Source organism: Capra hircus, chromosome 13, assembly GCF_001704415.2.
Source record: "Capra hircus breed San Clemente chromosome 13, ASM170441v1, whole genome shotgun sequence".
In the NCBI taxonomy this organism is placed as follows: Eukaryota; Metazoa; Chordata; class Mammalia; order Artiodactyla; family Bovidae; genus Capra; species Capra hircus.
The window spans coordinates 17067378-17092115 of record NC_030820.1 but is presented as its reverse complement, the minus strand read 5'-3'; the positions used below and the strand labels follow the sequence as shown (position 1 = coordinate 17092115).

The window sequence follows — 24738 nt, the reverse complement described above, 5'->3', positions numbered from 1 at the left end:
CAAAGGTACACCAAAGTAAATGCATTTTCTGTATTTAATAATTAGTGGAAGTGGGGAGAAAATTATTCTTAATTAATGAAAATTATACATAGTAATGGACACATAGATTTCTACTGGCAGAGCAGTCTGTGTTCTTTAAAGACACACACATCCACACAGTTGTCAAAACACTTCCATTTTTGTTTTTCATTCTTGTTGTTTCAAGTTTTTGCTTAATGAGTATCTGAACCCAGAACATCTTGACAGGTGTCTTAAAGGTCTGCATGCGTGCTAAGTCACTTCAATCATGTCTGACTCTCTGCGACCCCATGGACTGTAGCCCACCAGGATCCTCTGTCCATGGGATTCTCCAGGCAAGAATACTGGAGTGGGTTGCCATGCCCTTCTCTAGGGGATCTTCCCCGCTCAGGGATCAAACTGTGTCTCCTACATCCCTTGCATTGGCAGACAGGTCCTTTACTGCTGAGCCACTGGGAATCCCCAGAGGTTTAAGTTTAGATAGTAAATAACTTGGTCCCAGCAGACACCCATTACAGGATGCAGAATTCCAGGTGGCCATTGCTGCATCTGCGAGGGCTGTAATGGCAAACTTTCCTTAACTTTTCAACTTACGGGCACTTCTGCATTGGAATTAGGTTCACTGCACATCTCCCCTGATCTTTCAGTAATGTTTCAAGTTCCTGGGAAGACTGGTGTCCTGGGAAGCTCCTTTCCTTTCTACACAACACAGGCAGATGATCAGAGTTTAACGCACCTACAGCTTTTTACCATGACAGAGCAGTGGTTTAAACCATTTGTGCTTGATTCCAAAACCACTATTTTTTCTACTACTTGAAAATTCCATGGGAGGATAATCTTAGCTTTTACCTAATTTAAGGGAAAGATGTAATTTACATTAAACAAAGTTTTAACAACTGTATTTTGAACATATTATTGTTAGAAAAGGTGACAATTAGGCGGATTAAACCTGAGTAGTCATTGCTAGAACAAGCTCAGTAAAACCATTAAATCATGGATTGAATTACATGGCATCGATTATTATAGTGTCTCTTTCGCTGCAACAGTTCTAAACAGTTTTAATCTTTGTCAACTACATTAATAACAGGATGCTGATAGAAAGTAAAAACACTCAAGCCATTTTGCAAAATGAGCAACAGTATTTAATATATTAACAGAAAATTTACACATGCATTTAAATTTGAATTTTTCTCTTGGTGGGTAAGTATGCAGAAAACCTCAATGAATTTAAGATATGACTTGTGAAGCTGAATCTTAGTGTATCTATATTGAAAAGAGTGACGTTGACAGAGAATGTATCAAAGTATGTTACAATTCTATTTATTAAGCAAAAGTAAGTTATTTTTTAAAAAAAGAATCAGGCTATGCTGGTAGTGCTGCATATGTTTTAAACGAATTATTTTAGAATGTAAACCATCATGTTTTTTGTTAAAATTGAACAAGCTGTTAAAATTGCTACAGTATATCTCACCTAAGCTTTCTACTACTATTTTAAAGTAATCTGTGTTGCAGAGAAAGCACCAGAAGCAGCCAGTGCAACAAAACTGCATTTATTCATAGCAAAGTGAGGCAAAACCCTAACCCTTTTATTTCCCATTTCCAAAAGGAGTTCTAGTACTGAGTGAAGGAATTTTCTAGCTGCATTTTTGAGGTCACAATGATAGCTTTACATGACTGCCCTCAAGTCTACAGCTTTTGCAGGCAATCAAGTACAGATAAATTACAATAAAATATAACCATATTGTAATGTTTTGTTGTATTAACACCAAATGAATGGTAGACCGACATGAATAGATGAGAAAGAAAATCAACCTTGAGGCTTACTCTTTCTCTAAAGAGGTCATGTTTCTAATAGTTTTACTGAAGCATTAATTTTTATAAAGTGCAATAACAAAATAAATAAGATGAAAAAAGCTTTGAAGATCTATTTACAACTCTGGGACTAAGATAAATTACTGATTACATTCCTGATAGCCTTTTTAATGCCGTGGAAGCTGTAACACAATGAAAAGCTCACTGATCCAGGTTAAATAATCTTTCCTGCTTAGATCAATCTAGTACTAAGGTGTATGGAATTACGCTAGCTCATGCTATAAGGCAAGGTTAGATTAAAGGGAAAAATTTGATAGATTAAAGCTAAAGGCTAAATCCAGATACAGTCAGGTGCTGAGCATTATTCCTGGCTTCAAAATAAGATGTATCTGTTTCGTCATCTGGTTGGGGTATGAAAGGCATTTTTTGATGCTGTAGATTTTCCCAGTCCACACCACTGAAGAGAGGATGATGTTTCAGCTCTTGGGAAAAAATAGCAAACAAAACAATATTATGACACCATTACCAAAGTACTATTGGGTTGGCCAAAAAGTTCATTTGGGTTTCCCATCAGATGGTATGAAAAACCCAAATGAACTTCTTGGCTGACTCAATATTTTACAGGCATCAAGGAGAGACTGTCTCACGTGGACCTTGCTATTAGTATAGTAAACCATAGTAATATTGGTTAACTATGCCTGTTTCACAGACATTTTAAAAACATCGCTCTCTTCAACCACACACTTCCCAACAGCACATGCTATTTTATTCTGTGTATCGCCTGGCATACGGCAGGTGCCTTGTCTGAATTGGTCCGAAGAGTGAATGATGACTGGCCTTAACAGGAACCTATCTTTCTCACTGCCTGTACCTGCTGGAAGAATCCCAGACTTCATCAGATAAGGGAGCCTGGGCTACTTCCTGTTCCCCCATCACTGATCTTAAGTGATCAATGCCCCACTTCTTATTTCAAGGCCTTGCTGATTGCTTGGAGCTCAGCATCGCCCGTCTACATAACTTCAGCAGGAAGCTCGTCCTCCACTCCCACGCTGTCTTCCCTGTGCTCCATCCTTATCCTTCCTGCTACTTTCAGCATACACATCGATGACACTACCGACACATTCTTTCTCTTTCCGGTTCTTTGATTTCGCCAACTTGCATCTCTACAACACACTGGCCACCCAGCAGCATGGCCACATCCGAGTCTATGGCTTCCACTTACAAAATCACATCTTCACTACATTTTTCTTCTGTTGACTAAAATAAGAATTTGCTTTTTTGGTCACACAGGTATTCAGTTGGTAGATATAACTCCCCTCTCCTCAACTATTCACTTCATCAGGCAACAGTAAAGATGGCAAAAAAAAAAAAAAAAGAAGTGTCAATTAAGGCGGTATGCAAACCAAAAAAGCAATCAAATTTAAGGAATATATCAGAAGATGACTGTGCAGACAGTAGGGAATCATGTGTCTGTGCTGGGGCTGCTGCCGCTGCTAAGTCACTTCAGTCGTGTCCAACTCTGTGTGACCCCATAGACGGCAGCCCACCAGGCTCTCCCGTCCCTGGGATTCTCCAGGCAAGAACACTGGAGTGGGTTGCCATTGCTGGGGCTAGTGGGTTGGAAAGACAGTATGTGTATATGTTGGATTTACCATAAACTAAAAGACTGGTAAGAAAAAGGATAAAATAGCAACAGTAATTCACATTTAGGGAACTTGTCTCAACTGTTTAAAATAAATAACTGAGCATTGGTTACTTTAGAGTTACTTGTAGTATTGGATGTGATAGGATGTTTCATGATTCTCTCACTGTATCTCTGTATTTATGCTGCATCTGCAAAGGAATTCTAATCTAGGTTAAGATTAACTAAACTGAAGAATAACCCTATCTGCTTCACTAGGTAAACTATTCATGGAACAAATGAACAGTATCTGAGGTCTGGTAAGAATGTGCTAAGCAAATACAGTGCAGCGCAGCCATTTCCTAAACAACGGTTTCATAACCTTATTATGAATGACACTTGGGACCAGATAACTTTCTGTTGTAGGGACTGCCTTGAGCATTGTAGAATGCTGAGTGAACCCGTGGCCTCTACCTGCTAGATGACCCCAACTGCTGTGATAACCCAGAAATATCTCCAGACAACACCAAATGTCCTCTGGGGAGCAAACTCATTCCAGAGGAGAACTGTTGCTCTAAAGCAATTCTTAATTTTCATTATTACTATTTTTTTGGTCACACTGAGTGGCATGCAGGATCTTAGTTCCCCAACCAGGGACTGAACCCGTGGCCCCTGTAGTGGAAGCTTGGAGGCTTAACCGCTGGATCACCAGGGAAGTCCCTTAAAGCAATTTTCAGAGCTCAATTTTCAAATGTCTGCATCCTCACTTTACACTGGTTTTTGCTCAAATTCCACTTGTCAGAAATCTTCATGACCATCCAGTCTAAAAAATAAATCTCTTGCCTTCACTTTGTACCCTCTCTGCTTTCTCTCTTTGTGTAGTTACCACTGGATGGCATTATGATTGTATTTGTCTACTTCTTGTCTTTTCACTAGAATGTAGTTCTAGAACTTAAGCACAGGAGTTTCAGTCTGGTTCATCCCTAGGTTACCTCCAGTGCCTCAAATAACAACACTGACACCTAGAAGTCACTCTGTAGGGTTTGCTGATCTGATTAGAGGGAAAACTAGAAGCTGATACAAATGACATACTACTAAAAGTCCATTGTCCTAATATATCGTACTTCACATGGAAGTGTATTTTGAGACATAAGTGCTTAACTGTCTCTATCTATACCTTGTGACAAAAAGAATTTTAAGGCAACTGCTAATGAGATTTACTGGAGTTTCAAAACTGGAGTTTAAAGTTAATTCGAGTTTCCAGCACTGGGAAAAAACCTTTGAATGGGTCACAATGAGCCCATGTTGCCTTCTTTGAGGCATCTTAGCTGTGAAGATAATACAACAAGGAGCCAGAGTACATAAGAATACTTGTCAATCAATAATGATGTCAGAAATGAAGCAGTAAGAAATCATAGTTTTAGTCAAAACTTCCTATATTGGTTTCCTATATTGGTTGATGGTTAACTTTATCAGGCTCTAGACATTGACAAGATGAGATTGTTTTGAGAACCTGCTTGAGAGTAATAAAATTCAAGACTGCAACCTGATTGCACTGAATTTTAACGTTCTGAATAAGGACAAATGTATCAATGAATACTGAGAGGGCAAAAATAAACTGAAAGTTTAAAATCAACTGAGTTCAGCTGTCAGATTATCAGTAGTATTATATTAGAACCTGATGTTATTAACATTCATCCCTGAAGCAAATCCAAACCTTACCTTTCATTCCTGCTCTCTTTGTATCGTCAATAGTTAAAAGTATGTCCACAGCACTTTGAGCATTATCAGATAACTTTTCTTCACCTTCAGGCCAAGGGATATCTACAAATACAAATTAACATGTTCATCATTGGTCAAAGGAAGAATACACAGGGATAAATGAGATAAATGAATCTATCTTCATAGATAGAAGAAAAAGAATCACCTCTTTTCAGAATATTCTGGAATACTTGCTGTGGTGTTTCATCATTGAAAGGGGGAATTCCTGTTAGGAACTCAAACAAGCAAACTCCAAGGGCCCACCAGTCTACTGCAGGACCTGGAATTTAAGAGGAAGCAGCTGAACTTGCAAGCATTTTCTACAAATGTTTGATCAACTAAAACATTAATATGTTTTTATCTGGGTACAATGAAGGCCCAAAGACTTACTTCCTAAGGTTTCCCTCTGGCTCTTTAAGGTATAAAACCCCAAATTACCTTCCTTTAGGCAGTGTGGTAATTCTTTTCTTGGAAAATAGCAGTTTTGTTATTTTTATTTATTAAAAAATTTTTTTTGCCATACCATGTGGCACGCAGTATCCTAGTTCCCCAGCCAGGGATTGAACCTGTACCCCCTGCATTTGGAAGTGCAGAGTCTTAACCCCTGGACCTCCAGGGAAGTCCTGAATATAGAAGTTTAGATTAACAACTAACGTGGCTATTAAAAAAGTTAAAAGTTATCTTTTGCCATTTATTAATTACTTCCAATATTCTGGAGACTTATTTGTGCTAAATCCTAAAACACAACGAAGAAATGCATTTAATCTAAAAGGTATTCTTTAAAATTAGAGTACTCCTCAGTTTCAGACCAGGAAATAACATTCGGATGATTCTGTATCTACTTGTTTTACAAAGGAATGAGATGAGGTAGTAATATTAATGCTAACTGGAGAATAACCTGGTGACTAGGGAAGCCTTACTTACAGGGTGTTTTAATGTTGCTTTACTCTTTTTAAGGACCGAGGGGGACAAATTAGTTTAACAACAACAAAAAAAACATTTAGACTATAGCTTGAGGAGAGAATTAGATGATAAGTCTTAATAAGTAGGTAAAACTGATTTCTAAATAAAACCTTCAATCAAAGCATCATTTCTATACAAAGATTTTTTTTATTTTTATCTTTTGGGCTATGTCATGAGGCTTGTGGGATCTTAGTTCCCCAATCAGAGACTGAACCCAGGCTTTGTCAGTGAAAGCACCAAGTCCTAACCACTAGCCCACCAGGGCATTCCCTACAAAGATTTTTTTTTAGATGTTTATTTTAAACAAGACCTTATAATCTGGTTTATACTTTTGCTTAGTTATGTCTACGAACGAACAAAATGTTTCCTAAGCAAAAGTTTATTTCAGTCCAAAAATGATTAACTTCAATATAAACTTAGAGTTGAGATTATAGTCTAGAACTAAATTTGTCTGAAAATTAACTCTTTAAAGTCAGTTTCACAAAATTCACTACTGCGGTTAAGCAAATACCATTTCATTTTAAAACAAGTAGAAAAACAAACAAAAAAGCCTCCAAAACAAAAAACAATAGGAAAGCATTGTGGAATCTGCCATTAGAAAAAATAATCGCATGCATTTGGAATACCTTTCTATTTGCAAGCCACATGATCCCATTTTTCCTATGAAACACAAGGTACAGTCTACAGGCTTCTACCTCTATTGTAATCACTATAAAAACATACAAACCACCTCCATTAGTAGGCCTTTCAAGCAGCACTGAGAAAGAATTATTTCAACAGATCAGATAACCAAATACAGGAAAGTAGGAGGAAATCAGGAAAAACCCTGCATTTTATTTTACTTAGGTTAGAAATTAGGACCCTTTTCCCAGCTCAGCCAAAATGTACTCATGTCAGAAACATACATGACTTCTCCATGGATATGTCATACATACCCATACATGTGAGTCAGAGTCTAAAAAGATCACGTATTGTGATAAATCATATTATCAATTATAAATAGCTAGAACAGAGTTGTTTTACACAACTGGCTTTCTAGTTTAAAATCCATGTCTGTAATTTGTATGTTAATACTGTTAATTCCTCTCTATTTTCCAATAATAATGGAATGGAAGGCTTAGAAAATTCAAGCCCTTTTGTAGCTATTAACTTTAATATTTTTATCAAGCCTATTTCTTCAGTTGTAATAAAAAGAATTCCACATGCTCACACTTGTTTTCACAGAGAAGAGCAATCTCTCTGGATGTCTTCTTGCTCAGAAGACAGTTCATTTTTGTATTTTGTGTACATGCTAAGTTGCTTCAGTCATGTCTGACTCTTTGTGACCCCATGGATTGTAGGCCACCAGAATTCTCTGTCCACGGGATTCTCTAGGCAAGTATACTGGAGTGGGTTGTCGTGCCCTCTCCAGAGGATCTTCGCGACCCAGGGTTTGAACCCGGGGATCTCTTACATCTCCTGCATTGGCAGCCGGGTTCATTACCACTAGCGCCACCTGGGAAGCTCATTTTGTATTTCATAAGTGAGCCGAAATTAAGAAAAATTTTTCATGCAGTGTGATCTAGTTAGACTTTGACTGTTCAGATAAATGTGCTTTGCCACGTTCCTTTATGGAGAAATTCACTCACCTGAAGTCAGAAATCCTGCATGTAAGAAAACAGGAATTAGGTACATTGTTTGAAAGTTGTAAGTTCATTCTTATGTCATTTATTGAACTAGAAGCCAGGCAGTGTGCCTGATACAAGTGATAAAAGATGAAGAAGAGAGCTTTTCCCAAGTAGAAAACAGCCTACTCTGGGAGCAATAATGCAGGTAATTTTACTACAAATATAAGAGAGCTGAAACAGACATATGTATTAAAATAAGCAGCTATGGAAACTCAGGCTGGGGTCCCTAAGTCCCCTTAGTAGTTAGAGAGCAGGGAATTGTTATTGTTGTCTTTAAAATGATAAATTGCTCTCTATTTTAAAAACTATGTGTCAAGTTACTTTTATGGGAAATAAAAATTTTAGAACATTTCACTAGCTAGCTATGATAAATAGATGTCCCACTAAAAGAGTGGCAAGATTTTATCAAGTAAACCTTGCCATCTGAGGTTTCCATTCATACTATATTGATTTGAGAAAATGTATAAATGGTAATATAGGAAATGAGCTAGGAAAGCTGTGACTTAGCAAAAGGGAAAATGCCCCAAAACTAGTTAAGTGCCCAGAGGAACTTTTATTTCTGTGTTGCTTTTTGAGGGATGGTTCCTCTCTGGCTGGACCCCTCTGGTGAGGATATAGTGAGTGCAGGCTCTGAACAGGAAGAGGCATCTGCAGACTGAACGGAAGTGCAGGACTAATTTTGTATTCCTGAAACCAGACAAGAATAGACCTGGGAAGACATTTAGAACAAAGACAGTAGAGGGGGTGGAAGGTGGGGCTTCTCTGGGTCACTGAGACTAAACCAGCAGGCTGAGGATGAATGGCCGTGTGTCTTTATTTACTATAATAAACACCATGCATGTGAGAAAAAGAGTACTGCACGATCTCATCTTATTTTACCTTAGGCACTCTAAGTTCTAAAGAAATTTAACACAATTTATCTCAAAAGAAACTATAATGATAGATACTTCAAAAATTCAAGACGCGTGCGCCTTACCATGGGCCCTGGCTAACAGCAGCTCGGGTGCGAGGTAGTCTGGTGTTCCCAGGATTCGCCCGTCATCCACTGGGGCTGCCCCTCTTCTCACACTCTTTGGAGTTCGGTATGGAGTTTCTGATTTGACCTGATTTGGGGTCTGCTAATTTCAAGAGTTTAAGGCACAATAAATACCTTCATTCCTTTCACAGTGAACAGAAATGCTTACACCAAAGAAAAGCTAGGCTGCTGGGCATGAAAAATAGTCAAGTCCTTGATCAGCTTTGGAAATGGTCTCAGAACTAATTATGAAAAGTCTTACTTAAAAAATCCTAATGATAATAATGCAATGCAATTGCTTAGCTAATACCAGTTATTTCAATAAGATCTGGATATGCAAGAAACAATGAAAAAAATCCATGAGAAAAATTTCTTGATAGGATGGATCAATACAAGCTTACAAAGTGTCCTGGAGGGAGGCTACAGCTGAAAAATGATTGAATTATTAGGACAATGCATAGGATGGAACTATATGCAAATAACCTTTGGTGCCAACTGGCATTTATGTTTTTAAGATATTTTGTTGTCTCACAAGGACTCTGTTGGACCAGGATAGGTGGCAGACACAGGCTCTGAAGGTAAGAATTTTTAAGTCCCTCACTAAGCTCTAAATAGAAAACTCAAGTCTTGTAACCCTACGTTCGAGGTGTACACTTTCTATATTAAGATGTCTCTCCAAAGGAAGAAAAAAACAGAAACTTTGGGTTTAAAAAGATAACAGTTTGGGGAAAAAAAAAAATAGATTTTATTTTTCAACTCTCTTCTACAAAGAAAAGAGATCATCTAAATATGTCCTTAGAAGGCAGTAAAGTAGATGGATTTTAATTTTGTATCTCAGAGTTACATGATCAAGTGAAAATGTGATTGTCAATATGTAAACACGTAAAATGTAAATATGTGAAAGTATGCAGGACAATACAAATGGAGGAGGCACTGGAATTAAAAATGATAAACACTGCTACCCGCTTCACCTTTCTGTAAAACCTCCACAGAGCCACAGATTCCCAATAAGCAGAACAAAACCATTTGATTAATATTATATAGTCCAGTGTCATAGTTTATTTTTCTAAAATCTAAAGGACCACACATTAGCAAGTGATAACATACCTGATACAACATGGAGTGTCCAGTGGTAACATACCTGATATGGCATGTAGGATCTTTCTTTCTGAGTAGGGGTGATAGCCGTGGGATATGACCCACTACAGGCACACGAAATATCCATCATATCTAAAGAAGTGACGCTCATCTTAGAAGGTTCAGAGCTATTGGAAGCATTAATGTGACTGTTAAAACTCCGAAATGCCACAGCATTTCTTTTAGAGGTTAATGGTTTTAAGACCTCTGAAGAAGGAGCCAACATTTTTTGGTTGCTGTCTTGGATGGTAGGGCACTCAACACCTTTTGGCAAGGTACTTTCTTGGCAGCTGGGTGATACAGGAAGTAGGTCTTCAATATTTGATTCTTCCAAAGAGGATTCTTTGATGTTTTTATCTAGATCTAAAGACTGCCCTCCTAATGGACTTTCCATGATGGAGATTCCAGGAAAAGATGAATCAGAGTCCATGTGAATACTTTTAGGAGTTCTATCACCATCAGAACACAGGAAACTAGAACTTAAGTAGTCCTTCTTACTATTCTTGTCACAATCGTCATCCAGCTCACACATAAGGTTTTTTTCTATCATTGGGACAGGTGGTTTTTCTGGGGTTTGGTGTTTATCAGTAAAAGAATTGCCCACATTCTCCTTATTTACACAGTCATTTTGCTGATCTCTGTATACCAACCGCTTAAGGTCCTGGACTTCAAATGTTAAGCCTGTCCTTTGAGTTGCGTAACAATCTCTCATTTCATTACTACACTCATACTCGAAGCAACTTTTTTTATTTGGTATAATTCCCTGACGAGGACTGGAGTCAACTAATTCGAAAATTCTTTTACAACTTCTTTTCCCAAGGTGCTCTTCAGTCATCCCACCAGAATTCACAGCCCACTGATTTGACTCATGGAAACAAGACTGGCTTGTGTCAGCAGTCATGTTGATATTATTTACATCTAGTTCTCTTGCTTCCCAAGAAACTTCCCCTGAAGAACATTTTTTAGCAAGGTTAACATAAGAGTTTCCAGTGGCAGGAACGACACTGCTGTTGTGAATGGGAGAAAGAGCTAGCTCAAGATCCCTTTCATTCAAACTTTTGGTCTCCATGGCATCTACAGATTTTGTGCATAAAGGCTTTTCAACTGTATTCCAACTCATCATTGTAGAGCCTGCTGCATCGTCACTTTCCTAAGAGGGAGGAAAAAACAATTAAAAAATCAGGGGACTTCCTTGGTGGCCTAGTGATTAGGACTTAGCCACTGTAATGAAGAAAATCATATTGCTGAGACTAAGGAGCAAATAGAGCCCAATTTAGTTTCTCAAGTGGAAAGATTTTTTCCTTTGGTTATTAATATAATTCTAATCTAACATTTTATCCACATCCTATATAGGAAAGGTTATCATATTGTTAGTTCCTCTCAGCTTTAATAGCTTTTAAAAGCCCAGAATAGAATACATAAATTAAGTAAAACGACTTTTAGTATCTATTCACTTGGCAAGCAATCTCCTTAGAATAGATACTTTTAAAGACACATCTGTATCACCCTTGTGGTCTAGAAGTTATTTCTGATTCAGAAGAGTTACCATTCCATTAAATGATAAACGGGCAGTAAACAGTTATAGAAGGAGGTAGTATAAGTTATAAAATAAGACAAAGGTTAAAAGAACTCAACAATCTAATGTCTGTGTTAGGGCAGAGAATTTTAAAAAAGAATTCCATCTAGATGCCTAGAAGCCAAACATTCACCATTAATATACTGCAAAAATTAAAAACTGGAGGACTTCCTTGTGAACCAGTGGTTAAGACTCCATGCTTCCAATATAGGGATCATGAGTTTGATCCCTGGTTGGTGAACTAAGACCCCCCACATGCCTCACAGTATGACCAAAACATAAATTTTTAAAAAAATTTAAAAAAATTATAATCTCATATAGTGAACAAGAATAATTTCACATTTGAATGAGAAATGAAATGCTGCAAAAGAACTTGACAGAATATACAGGAAAATGGAGAGTATCTTCACTGCTGTTCACATAACAGTTTCATGCCCTTACAGAACTTGTATGAAAAGGTGTCAAGTGTTTCTATCATTACACACAGTTGGTTCTGGGTAAGGTGAGTGGCCCTCTGACCTGGCAATCCTTTTCCCATCTGGGACTGCTGTGGCACTCGGAGTCCATGCTGGATATGAAGGTATGGGACGGACTGCTGGTGCTGGATGTTGCCAGCCTCTTCCTAGACTGGAGGAGGTGGGAAGTTAGACACTTCACGGGCATCCCGGGGTGGGAGGCAACCATTTCAGGACCTGTGGGGAAGAGAGACACCGAGGCTTACTTATGCCACGTCTTTCCTACTTCCCTGCGGATCCTGAATCTTTACAGGCAACTGGGTTAAGCAGGAAGTGAATATTTCGTATCAGGACTGTTTCTATGTAAACATTATCTGATCTACAAGGATGGCTTCAGGCTGTTCTGACAAACAAATACTGTTCTGAAAGTTAATAGACAAAACTCTCAATATTTATAAAGTAGAAATCAGGACAGGGAGCAAATTTATAATTAGGAGAAAATTCATTTTGAATATCCATTATCCAATTTGAAACTTTACTCGATGAAGGTTCAATACTGATGGGCTAAATCTGGATGTGCTAAAAGGCTGGAATGTGACTACTCTTACTTAATTCAATTTGTATTTAATTAAAACCAGTGCTTTATTTTAATGTTGAGGTTTACATGCTTACCAGTGTGGAATTATATACATCCATAGGGACTTCTTTATACTACTGGGTAAAAGAAATAATAGTGACTTTGCTAAGTGTGAGCCAGTGCCAGAAAGCAGCACCATCTATATAATACAAGTTCCTGTATCTGATAAACAACTAATGATGCTAAAACTTTTTGCTCCTGAACTTAAAGTGAGACTCTTTTGTTCTCATTTGTAAAAAGGAGGCAATTCTTCCTTTCGGTCTATCTATCCATCCAAGATATATACAGAATTGAGGACCAAATTCACAACAAAGTAGCATCTATGAAAACAGCGAACACTAATTACTCTTTAGAGGATCATTATTCACATTTCTAAGATGAAGAAAATACGCATGCACAGAACTAAACTGTCCACTGTTGATAAGTTAGAGGGTGAGGTTAACTGCTATACAGATTTTCCACTTGCTTCCTTTACTTTTGACTTTTGTCTTTTATTGTGTAATACTAAAGCTATATCATCTTGACTTTAATTTCAGAACCTTTTAGAAATCATTTTATAAAGGCACACAGTATTACTATATCTTCTCCAATTGGGCTTCCCTGGTGGCTCAGAAGTTAAAGCGTCTGCCTCCAATGCGGGAGACCCGGGTTCGATCCCTGGGTTGGGAAGATCCCCTGGAGAAGGAAATGGCAATCCACTCCAGTATTCTTGCCTGGAGAATCCCATGGATGGAGAAGTCCATGGGGTCCCAAAGAGTCGGACACGACTGAGCGACTTCACCACCACCAAGATTTCCATAGACTTAATACAGTGAAATTCACCCAATGATCATTACAGTGTTGCAGCTAATTGAAAAATTAGCTTGACATTTTATTTTGTTGATGTAAAGATCTGCAACAGGGACTTCCCTGGTGGTCCAGTGGTTAGGAATCCACCTTGCAATGGACGGTACACCAGTTCAATCCCTGGTCCAGGAAGGTCCCACAAGCTGTGGAGCAACTAAGCGAAGGCTCTAGAGCCTGTGCTTGGCAACAAGAAAAGCCACCGCAGTGAAAAGCCCACACACCTCAACTACAGAGTAGCCCCAGCTCCCTGCAACCAGAGAAAGCCTGCGCATAACAATGAAGACCCAGTGCAGCCAACAGCAACAACAAAGATCTGCAATAACCCCTGTAAGAAATGGCACTTACATGACAAAACAGAGGAAATCCACAGGCTATCTGAATGTCTGCATTTCAAAATTATTGATACTCAGAATTTTAAAATTGTAAAATACTTTGTTCCTTAAGGGCACATTTAATGGAATATACTACCCTTTCTTTTATACTCACATGATTTTAGTAGCTTGCTAGAATAAGGAGTAATGTCCTTTTGATCTACGGACATAGGGCAAGTTAGTCCTTGAGAAAGTGGTGATGTTTCAGATACGTGAGTCGAAAGAACATTTGCAGAGTTGTGATTTTCTTCTGCAACTGGTGTGTGCTATGAAAAAGAGGAAGACAAAAACAGATGCTACGATTTGTTGTCACAAAAACACCACCTAAACGCATAGACTGTTATGCCATCTAGGCAGATGAACTGCTGAAGTAATGCAACATGCTTAATATTTGAATCGTGTCAATGGCAATCATGTTAGGGCCTATCATGTGAGTTTTTTTCTTATCGAGTACTTACAAATCCCAAAGAGCTGATGAGAGATAATACTTGTCCTGGGGTTCTCGAATAATCCTGTCTAGGTTTTGCCATAGATGGTGTTGTAAGAATATCCATCATGTTGATATCTATGTATGGAAAAAAAAGTATATGATATTCTTTAAAAACTTCAACTGTCATTGACTAAAGTCAACAATTATTTGCTCTGGACTTTGCCCCACTTTCCACATTATTAACATCAACTACAAAGTTGTCTTGCGCAAGACAAACACAGCCAGGAAAACCATCATGCCATACAGTTAACATGTAGAACTAACCAGACAAGAGAAAGACAAATAACATATGCTTTCTCTATATAAAGAATTTAAAAAAACACAATGAAAAATCAAGCTCATAGATACAGAGAATTGATTTGTGGTTGCCAGAGGTGGGATTAAGGGTTGGAAGAAATGGATAAAAGGGATCAAAAGGTAAAAATAAATAAACAGTAAATTTTTAAAAAAGAGAGAGAAATACAAGAGTGTTACCTAACTGCCAACAAAATAATTCTTGGTAAATAAAGCATTAGAAAAGGAGGTGGTTAAAAAAAAAAAAAAGTTAAGAAAGGCATCAATGTACTAAGAATACAAAATAAATTTCAATAACAGAATCTGAGTGACTAAACAACAACAGCAGAATCAATTTAGGAATTAATATAAATTATGGAACACTCATGTTAATTTACTATGTAAGCAAGATAGAAACTAATGCAGATTTTTATCAGCTTTCAATGTGTAACACTGTAAAATGATTCAACACTCACACATAATATTGTACAATTTTCTTTAGATATCAAAAATAGTAAGAGAAGTGTAGCGCTTTGTATGTGGTGTAAGACTTTAAAATGTAGGTCGAAAGTTTGAATTTAAATTTCACTTATACCTCACACTGATGAAACTGTAAGTAAGTAAGTATTAGTTGCTCAGTCATGCCCGACTCTTTGCGAGCCCATGGACTGCAGCCCACCAGGCTCCACTGTCCATGATATTTTCCAGGCAAGGATACTGGAGTGGTTTGCCATTTCCTTCTCCAGGGGATCTTCCCGACCCAGGGTTTGAACCCGGGTCTCCTGCACTGCAGGCAGATTCTTTACTGACTGAGCTACAAGGGAAGCTTGTAGGAACTACAATAAACTTCTTAAAATATATTGTACAAATTTAAAAAATGCTACAGCAATGATTTCTTGGTTATGACTTTGAAAGTACAGGAAAAAGGAAAAAATAGACAAATGGGACTATATCAAACCTCACAACTTCAGAATATCGAAGGAAACAAGCAACAGAATGAAAAGACAACCTACTGAATGGGAGAAATATCTGTAAATTATTTATCTAATAAGGGGTTCATATACAGAATATAGAGACAAATACAACTCAGTAACAAAAAAAACCCCAAGTAATCTAATTAAAATAGTGGATAAAAGTCTTGGATTTCTCTAAAGAAGATATACAAATGGCCAAGAGGCTTATGAAAAGATACTTAACATAAGTAACCAATAGGAAAATGCAAATCCAAACTACAATGAAATATTAACTTATACCTGTGAGGATGACCACTATTAAAAAACAAAATAAGAAGTACTGGAAAGAATGTGGAGAAATTGAACTCTTGTGCACTGCTGGTCAACTGTAAAATGTAAAACTGTGTAACCACTATGAAAAATACAGTGGAAGTTTCTCAAAAAATTAAAAAATAGAATTTGGTCTATATGATCCAGCAACTCTTCTGCTGGGTACACACCCCAAAACCATTTTATTCATTTTTAACTAACAGAAAACAATATAAACTAATGAAATATTAGTGTCTAAAATGTGTTGGACTTTTAAAAAGGTACTTACTTGCTATGTTTCTTACCTCTATTTAAAGTAACTTTGGAAAGGCCAAAATCTGTTAGTTTAATATGACCTTCATTAGAAATAAGCATATTGTCTGGCTTCAAATCCCTGCACATAAAAAAGACAAAGAGCAGATAACTGAAAAAGAGCTAGTGTTGATTTTAAAATTTCCAGCAAAAAAACCCAGAAAGTTAAAGAAGAATCAAATCCTATTTATTGTCTCTCATTGGTGGCTTTGAAAGTACAGAAAAGAACTCTCAAAAGCAAACAAACAAACAAAAAAAAGCAAACTAAAATCTGAATATCTGAATATACAAGAGTTAACTATTTAATGCTAGATTATCTTTGACATTATTCACTAGATATTCTATTAAAATACATTTCATTAGGTAAAATAAACCTCAAACCAGGTCAAATCATATTTACCTCTTTCTGTGAGATTAAGAGAGTGTGAGATTAAGCCTTAATCAAAAAGAGTCACTTAACCTTTCTCTGAACACAGCAAAGCACTGTAAATCAGCTGGGATTATAAACTATGGTACTTTTGCATGATGTACAGCTAAAAGAGCGGAAAAAAGAGCCAATATTCTCCACAATAAAATGGGATATCCATGGACAAAGCAACACATTCACACACACAGGAAGACGAGAGAGTTGATGGCATTTGTAAATTCGCACAAATTACTACTAAATTTAAGATAACCCATATATTGGCGGTTATGCAAATATCTAAGACTCAAACAGTAAATACATAATTTGATTACTTGTGCTTAAGTAATAGTTTGGAGAAAAGTCAGTCATTACCTGTGAATGATTCCATGTCTATGAAGGTAGTCTAGAGCCAATGCAACTTCAGATATATATTTCACGGCCATCTCTTCATCAAAATAGCCATAGATATGTAGAAGGGACTTGACATCTCCACCAATGAGATACTCCATTACCTGTCAAAACGAAACAGAAATAACTGTAAAATAAAACCAATATGACTACTTAAAAATGTCTTATTTGAGCATTAATGATTATACATTTTAGCATGGTTCTGTAACAGACATTTTCTTGGTGTCACTGAGTACACATCAATACCAGGTTTGTTCATGCTACCATACATTTTTTAAAATTTAAATTAAACTGTTCAGCCTTACGAAAAAGGTATGAAGAACAGAATAATTTCTCATGTACTCTTCATCTATTTTCACCCATCATTAGCACTTTGCCACATCTGCTTTCTTCCTCAACACATATATAATACTTATTTATGCTAATCATTAACATGATTATGTTGCCTAATAAATATATTAACGACATTAACATAAATACATTATGTGCATGTATTTTTATTCAAATAAAATACTTTAAATAAGGCAACATTAGCAACTGGTATTAATCTTTAAAATTTTGGCTGAATAATTCGAGAATAAAGTTGAAGAGGGCATGATATGTCACCACAGAATTCTTTTGCTTTCTCTTTCTTTATTTTTCAAATTATGAGTGTACCACTGAATTCTTCATCATGTTTCTACTAACAAGGACATTCTTTTAACAAATGCTTTATCAAGGACATCGTCTATAACTATAGTGTAATAAAATGCATGGAATTTAATGCTAAAATAATGCTATTACCTGTTGTTTAGTCTGTATTCAAATTTCTCTGATAATTCCATATTCTCTCCTGGTCCCTCATTCCCAGGCCAGGACCATGCACGGGATTTAGTTATCATATGTCTTTAGTCTCCTTTAATTTGGAGTAATTTTTCTTCTTTTTATTTGCTGGAGAGGGGGTGGGACTGGGAGTGGGGCACAGAATGGTCTTTCACAACATCTGATTATTTTCTCATGAACCTCTGGAACTTGGAAGTCAAAATACCTGTCATCCTCACCTCTTCCTGTCCCCTACCCAAATTCCTCATTAGAATTAAAAGAGTGCAAGCTGCCATGTTCAGTGAAAAGCAAGCAACTTGCTAAGTAAATAGATCCCAAATCCACTACTTCCTAATATCTTTTCCTTATTATACATCAAACTTTATATAATATTTCTATTATGCATCCTTTACTTAGGAAATATTTTTAGCACTATGTGCCACACACTGTTCTACAAGGTTTATGTCAACCTATTGGAATTTCATAACAACCTTTGAGGTAGGTACTATTGTTATCCCCACCTTGCAGATGGGAAAACTGAGGCGTGATGGTTCATTTTATGCATCAAATTGGCTAAGCCACGGCACCCAGATATTTGGTCAAACAATCTAAATGTTGCTGTTAAGGTATTTTTTACATGAGATAAACATCTCAACCATTAGAGTCTGCATAAAAGCTGATTATCCTCCATCATGTGGGAGAGCCTTATCCAATCAGCTGAAGGCCTGGAGAGAAAAAAGGTTGAGGGGTCGTGTCTTTCTCCTCCAAAGAGGGAATTCTGCCTCTTCACTGCCTTTGGGCTTGTGCTGCAACATCAACTCTTCGCTGGGTCTATAGCCTGTCAGCCTACCCCAGAGATTTTGGACTTGCCACTGCCACAACCATGAAGGACAATTCCCTAAAGTAAATCCCTCTTTCTACATACACACACAGACACAGACACAGACACCCTATTGTTCTTTTCCCCTGAAGAACCTTAACAAATAGAACCGGTAAGGTAACTTGGCCAAGGTCATAAAGCTAGTAAGTTCAACAGCTGGAATTCAAACCTAGGTACTCTGAACCTAAAGACAGTAATTCTTAAATCACTGGGTTTAGTGGTTCCTGAATGAAGAAAAACATGTCATTTACTCACCAAGTAGACATTGTTTGCTGACTGTAGGGAATAGTACAAATGGACAATGAAAGGACTTTTGCTTAGGGCCAGCGCGTCCCTCTCAGCTTGTACTTGATGAGTCATATTTTTGTTGATCATGTCTGCCTTTTTGACAACCTGTAGGACATAATGTGACAACAGACACATGGTTTTATTTTTTATCGCAGAGTGGTCTCAGGTTTCCAAGTTCCCATTGTGAAAACAACCAGAGAGAAAGCATGGACATGTTGTTTGGCCCTCACACGGCCAGCAGGAAACTCTGCCAGGAAAACAGCTAGTGAAAATAAAACTTTCTTTAACACAGAACCTCTCATCTTGGTATCAAGTGGTACAAGTATCACATCCCTTTTGAGAAGGAAAAAGATGTAAGCAAATGCTCCCCATCTACCCTACCAATAAGTAGAAAATAAATTCTGTTCTGCTGTTCTTACAAGTCATAAGATAGCAATGTTCCTAATATGCTTCCAGATAATCAGGACTGTAGCTCAGCTGGTAAAGAATCCGCTCGCAATGCGGGAGACCTGGGTTTAATCCCCGGGTTGGGAAGATCCTCTGGAGAAAGGACTAGCTACCGACTCCAGTATTCTGGGTTGGAGATCTCATGGATTATACAGACCATGGGGTCGCAAAGACTCGGACACGACTGAGAGACTTTCACTTAATCAGGAATGTAGGCAAAGAGAAATAATTGGCCAATCCATTAAAAAAATTTTTTTTGGTTCCTTGATGGATGGAAATAGAGAAAGAATATACTTTTTTTCCCCTGGAAAAATTCTTTTTTTTTTTCTTTTAGGAATATAAAACTATTGAGCACTGTTCACCAGCATTTACAATAAAGTAAATAATATACAGTTGAATAACATTCTGATCACTACAAAGTTGTTTTTCTTGGCTTCTGCTCAACTAGTAACCCCAAATACTGAGAAAATTGAGCCCTTCATGTAAGGAATGGGTTGGGGTAAGGTCTGAAAAAACATGCAGGTCAAGTGTAGATTAGAAAAGTTTGTTCACTCATTTATTCCTGTGCTGAGTCGCTGAGTCGCTTTAGTCGTGACTCATGCGACCCCACGGACTGTAGCTCCCCGGGTTCCCGTCCATGAGATTCTCCAGGCAAGAATACTGGACTGGGTTGCCATTTCCTTCTCCAGGGGATCTTCCTGACTCAGAGATCCAACCCAGGTCTCCTGCACTGCAGGCAGATTCTTTAATGACTGAGCTACCGGGGAGTCCGCTTCACAGACCGGGACCAGCTAAAACGCAGGAAGCACTATAGGACAGGACATGTGTTTACACAACCCTGGTAGTCCAGTGGTTACGATTCTGCCCTTCCACTGCAGGGAACCTGGGTTCCATCCCTAGTCAGGGAACTAAGATCCCATATGCCCTATGGACATATTTCTGTAGGGCATATTCCTGTGTGTCGTAAATTGCCAGTAGTTGAAAACTATTTGATTAGGTTTCCATGTACAAATCTGAGACATTCCATATATCACAACCTTTCCTAAATATAGCAAAGAGACTTCACTTTCTTGTAAAACAATGGTTCACCAAAAGGAACCATCAAGTGTCCACTTTACTAAGTTTTGCTTCGCTATTTAAAACATACCAGAATTTTTCTACTTTTTTCATTTGGTTGGGGAGGTTGTTGACAGAGATAAGAATTTTCCTTCCAGGGTTTCTGTATTTATATGCAGATTTATATGCAGATGTGGATACACATTCTGATAGGATGCTTTAAAAAATTACCTAATTTAAATTGCTTATTTTACCTAATTAATTACAAAACTATTTAATTTGAAAGGTTAACACTTAAGTTTTCAGTTTAAGTTGAAGGGATTTCTTATATTGCTCAAAATGATGGAATTCCAGAAACATGGGCTTATCCATGGTTATGAAAAGCTGTTGTTTAAATCTATTTACCAAAACAAAAACCAGCACAACAAAAAAAGCTCCCAAACAATTTACATATGTATTTTATGTATACACATACAAAAAACTTAGAATGATCCTTAGGCATATATGAGTGAAATGCAAATTCTAAATTTTGATTAAGTAATGACTATGGAGATCTCCCCCAACATTTAGAAAAGCTGTTCTCTAATGCTGAGGAAATAATATACTATGGTATCAAATTCTTTTCTGCTGAAGGAAGCAACTATAGAAAGCTTTTATTTGTTCAAAGCAGCTAGTGCTACAGACCAAAAAAAAAAAAAAAAAACCCCAATGTAACTTCCCCAATACTACTTCAAAACAAACATATCAAACCTGATTTTCATTAGAATGTAGTTATTTCTTCACACTAATAAATCAAAAAACCAAGACCCACATTATATATATATATATATATATATATATATATATATATATATACATAAAAATCAATGCAAACAATTATTGAGTCTCATCTTCTGGACAAGAATGCCAAATTAGTCTCTCTTCATAAAAATTACAATTAAAATTTGAGGACACTTCACATTTGCCTCTTTTGCCAGCACCAAGTCAGCCTCAACGGAATCTTTCCATTTCATGAGAAACATTAATTCTTCACTGCTGCTCGTGGCACCAATTATTCATTCTGGATCAAGACCTCTGGCAAAACCTCTTGGTTTATCAGAAGCATCTCTTTTCTTCTTTGATTTGCTATCATCAGATTCACTGTCAGACAAAGATTTTCTTTTTGTTCCATCTTTTTCTTTACCAGCTTTTTGAGAATTAAGAATTGCTTCAATTAACTCTGGACAATCTAAATTTTCCTCAGGTTTCCAAGTATTGTCTGCATCTGTAAACCCTTCCACTTCAGGAAATACTCCACCTTCCCATTCACAACACAGCAGTCCAAATTCTTCAGGTTCCGCCTCTTCAACTTTTTTACTCTTTCCAATTTGTTTCTTTCCCATTTTTTTGCAATGTAGTTTTATTGGAGGCCATTTTTTATTGCAGACTTGAAGAGCTATTATTCACCACCTCTGAGCTTCTCTGGGTCCTGGGTGTGCAGCATCTCCTGGAGAAATTCTTAAAAATGGTTAGAGTTTACTGACACTTCAGTGTCAGATGCTGTGTTACAGAAAACAACTAATTACTCTTTTTAAGTCTCAAGGTAATTGGTAGGGAAGCAAAATTATAATCTATGTTAAAATTGGAGCACTAAACTGAATAGTTAGTAACACTGAGATCAATTCTCAGGAAGATTACAAAGAAAAAAAGGCATATTTCTTCCAAAGATTCATTAAAGCATTTAATAAAATCATCAGTACACTGTAAATTCCAGCTGTAGGGCCTTCCCATAAGAAAAATGAGGAAAATTGACAAAGCCAGTCTAAAACATGATTTCCTTATCATTCCACTAGTCTGGAAGCTTCATGAGGGCATATTTGTTTTTGTTCACCACTGTATCCATATCCTACACAAAGCGGATATTCATAAATACTTATGAAAAAATATACTGGCATTTTCATTTCAACAGCTAATAATGACTGCTTAGTAAACAGAAGGAAAAGCAAAAAATCTTTGGAATATGAAGTGATGGAGAATTAATTTCAGTAGGGTGGGTCTGAAAGGTTAGGAAAAGTTTGAAGGGGGGGGCAGCTAAAGAGAAAGTGAAAGTGAAGCTGGCTCAGTTCTGTCTGACTGTTTGTGACCCCATGGACTATACAGCCCATGGAATTCTCCAGGCCAGAATACTGGAGTGGGTAGCCTTTCCCTTCTCCAGGGGATCTTCCCAACCCAGGAATCAAACCCACGTCTCCCACATTGCAGGAGGATTTTTTTTTTTTTTTTCACCAGCTGAGCCACAGGGAAGCCCAATGAAGGCCTGAGGAACCTCAAAAACATGTGAAGGAAGTGAAGTAAGTTGGATGCAAAAGACCATGTATTCTATGATTCTATTACTATGGAATGTCCAGAAAGACAAACCAATAGAGATGGAAAGTTACTTGTGGCTAAGTGGGGAGACACTGCAGATAACCAAGAGAGGTAGTTTTCAGGTACTGGAAATTTTCTAAAATTGTAATGTGTTAATGGTTACTCAATCTTTGATTTACTAAAAACTAAGTTGTACTTTAAGAAAAAAAAGGAAGAAAAAATCAAGTCTGTATTTGAGCAAACTTGAGAATGGAAGGAAAAGGGTACTAAAAATGAATGAGACAGAATTGACAGGCAGAGTTGAGAGAGAGGATATACAGATGCAGTAGAGGAAAGTTAAAAAGACTCAAGTTCCTAGCCTGAATGATGGTGGTGTTATTACAGGGAGAGAAGAAATCCGGGAGGTGGTTAGGTGGAGAGGACCATGTTCAAAGCTGGGCAAGTACAATTTTGAGGTGCTTGCTAGGTATTCACGTGGCAATGTCCAATAGGAAGTTGAAACCACATCAGTACCACTACTAGCTTCTCCTTTATTACTATCACTCATTCCTGAGATGTGACTAATTTGAAGCTACAGGAGTAGATGAGAATCAACAGTGGCCTGAACAGCTTCGAATACTCTGAGCTCTTGAATGCTTTGGAATGATACATACTACTGTTGGGCTTCTCGGGTAGCTCAGCTGGTAAAGAATCCACCTGCATTGCAGGAGACCCCGGTTCCGTCCCTGGGTTGCAAAGATCCCCTGGAGGAGGGCATGGCAACCCACTCCAGTATTCTTACCTGGAGAATCCCCAAGGGCAGAGGTGCCTGGAGGGCTACAGTCCATGTGGTTGCAAAGAGTTGGACAGGACTGAGCGACTAAGCACAGCACATGCTACTGTAAGGATAAAGGAGTGATTTAGGAATATTTCAGCTTAGTCTTTAAATAAAATTACATTCCAGATTTATAATGAAAGGCTTGTAAACTGGGGTTTGTTTAATGATATCTTTTGGTTATACAGGTCAAAAGTTCATCTATATCATAGCATGCTTACTATAGTTAACAATATTGCATTATATATTTGAATGCTGCTAAGATAAAGTTCTCATCACAAGAAAAAAATATGCAGCTGTTTCATCATGGTTAACTAGACTTATGATGATGATCATTTCACCACATAGACAAACACTGAATCGTTAAGTTGTACATCTGAAATTGGTGTGTCAATTACGCCTCAACAAAAATAGAAATGAATCTACATCAAATTGGTAGTTAAAATATAACTTGGAAATAACTATTTCTAATTTAAAGTTTCAACCTTAATCCTGGTTTAAGCCCAAATTAGTAAAAACGGTTCAGAAGTCCTAGATCGTCTGAGGTTTACCCGGTGGGAACAGAAGGGCGGGGCAGAGGCAGCAGCGACTTGCCCGCGCTGTCACCTCCAGTAAGAAATCATCTCGCGGGGCCCGGAGGCTTCAGCGAGCCAGGCATCCAGTCTAGCCGCTCCAGCGGCCCTGGAGCCTGCCCAGTTCAGGGGGCGGGAAGGAGAACCGAAGGACCAGCCTCTTTAGCTTTCTTTAATCCTCGACTCTTACCTTCACCGCATACAACCTGTTGCCTTTCTGCCCCAGATACACCTTCCCAAAGGCGCCGCGGCTAATGGGCTTCACTATGGTGAACTCCTCAATGGAGGGAGGTCTTGGCACCGGGATCCTATTCACGCACTCCCCTGTTGCCGCGCCATCTCCACTCTCCATCTCACCGCCCACGGTGGGCTCCATCGCAGTCCACCCCGGATGCAAGGCTCTATCACCGGCCAAGGCCCCTTCCGGAGCCGCAACTCCCGCCAACCAGGTTCAAAGTGAGGCTCCGCCCACGCAGCACGTATCAGTGATGTCACTACGTCGCA

General features: G+C 37.9%; 1 protein-coding gene and 1 pseudogene across 4 annotated transcripts; both read right to left on the bottom strand.

Annotated features, from left to right (window-relative positions):
* Positions 1145–24703, bottom strand: MASTL (microtubule associated serine/threonine kinase like). Of its 4 annotated transcripts, none has more exons than XM_018057021.1 (13): positions 24425–24703; positions 18967–19104; positions 16995–17134; positions 16210–16298; positions 14338–14444; positions 13995–14145; positions 12090–12262; positions 9999–11144; positions 8819–8960; positions 7804–7818; positions 5379–5492; positions 5174–5275; positions 1145–2312 (listed from the first exon to the last, which is right to left on the bottom strand). In XM_018057021.1, exons 1-13 carry the CDS (start codon positions 24608–24610, stop codon positions 2155–2157), a joined length of 2661 nt encoding a protein of 886 aa, XP_017912510.1. In that variant the 5' UTR covers positions 24611–24703; the 3' UTR covers positions 1145–2154. The 4 variants fall into 4 exon arrangements, with proteins under 4 accessions (XP_017912510.1, XP_017912511.1, XP_005687918.1 ...); XM_018057022.1 differs by having other exon boundaries at positions 8819–8957; XM_005687861.3 differs by lacking the exon at positions 7804–7818.
* Positions 21428–22112, bottom strand: LOC106502731 (annotated as a pseudogene).

Bases quoted from the DNA above. Each gene is read 5' to 3' on its own strand.
- MASTL (XM_018057021.1), bottom strand. From the start codon at position 24,610: ATGGAGCCCACCGTGGGCGGTGAGATGGAGAGTGGAGATGGCGCGGCA. The intron at 17,135-18,966 runs GTGAGTAAATGA...TCGTTTTGACAG, and splicing joins CAGCAAACAATGTCTACTTG to GTAATGGAGTATCTCATTGG. The intron at 5,276-5,378 runs GTGATTCTTTTT...TTGTATTTGTAG, and splicing joins CCAGAATATTCTGAAAAGAG to ATATCCCTTGGCCTGAAGGT.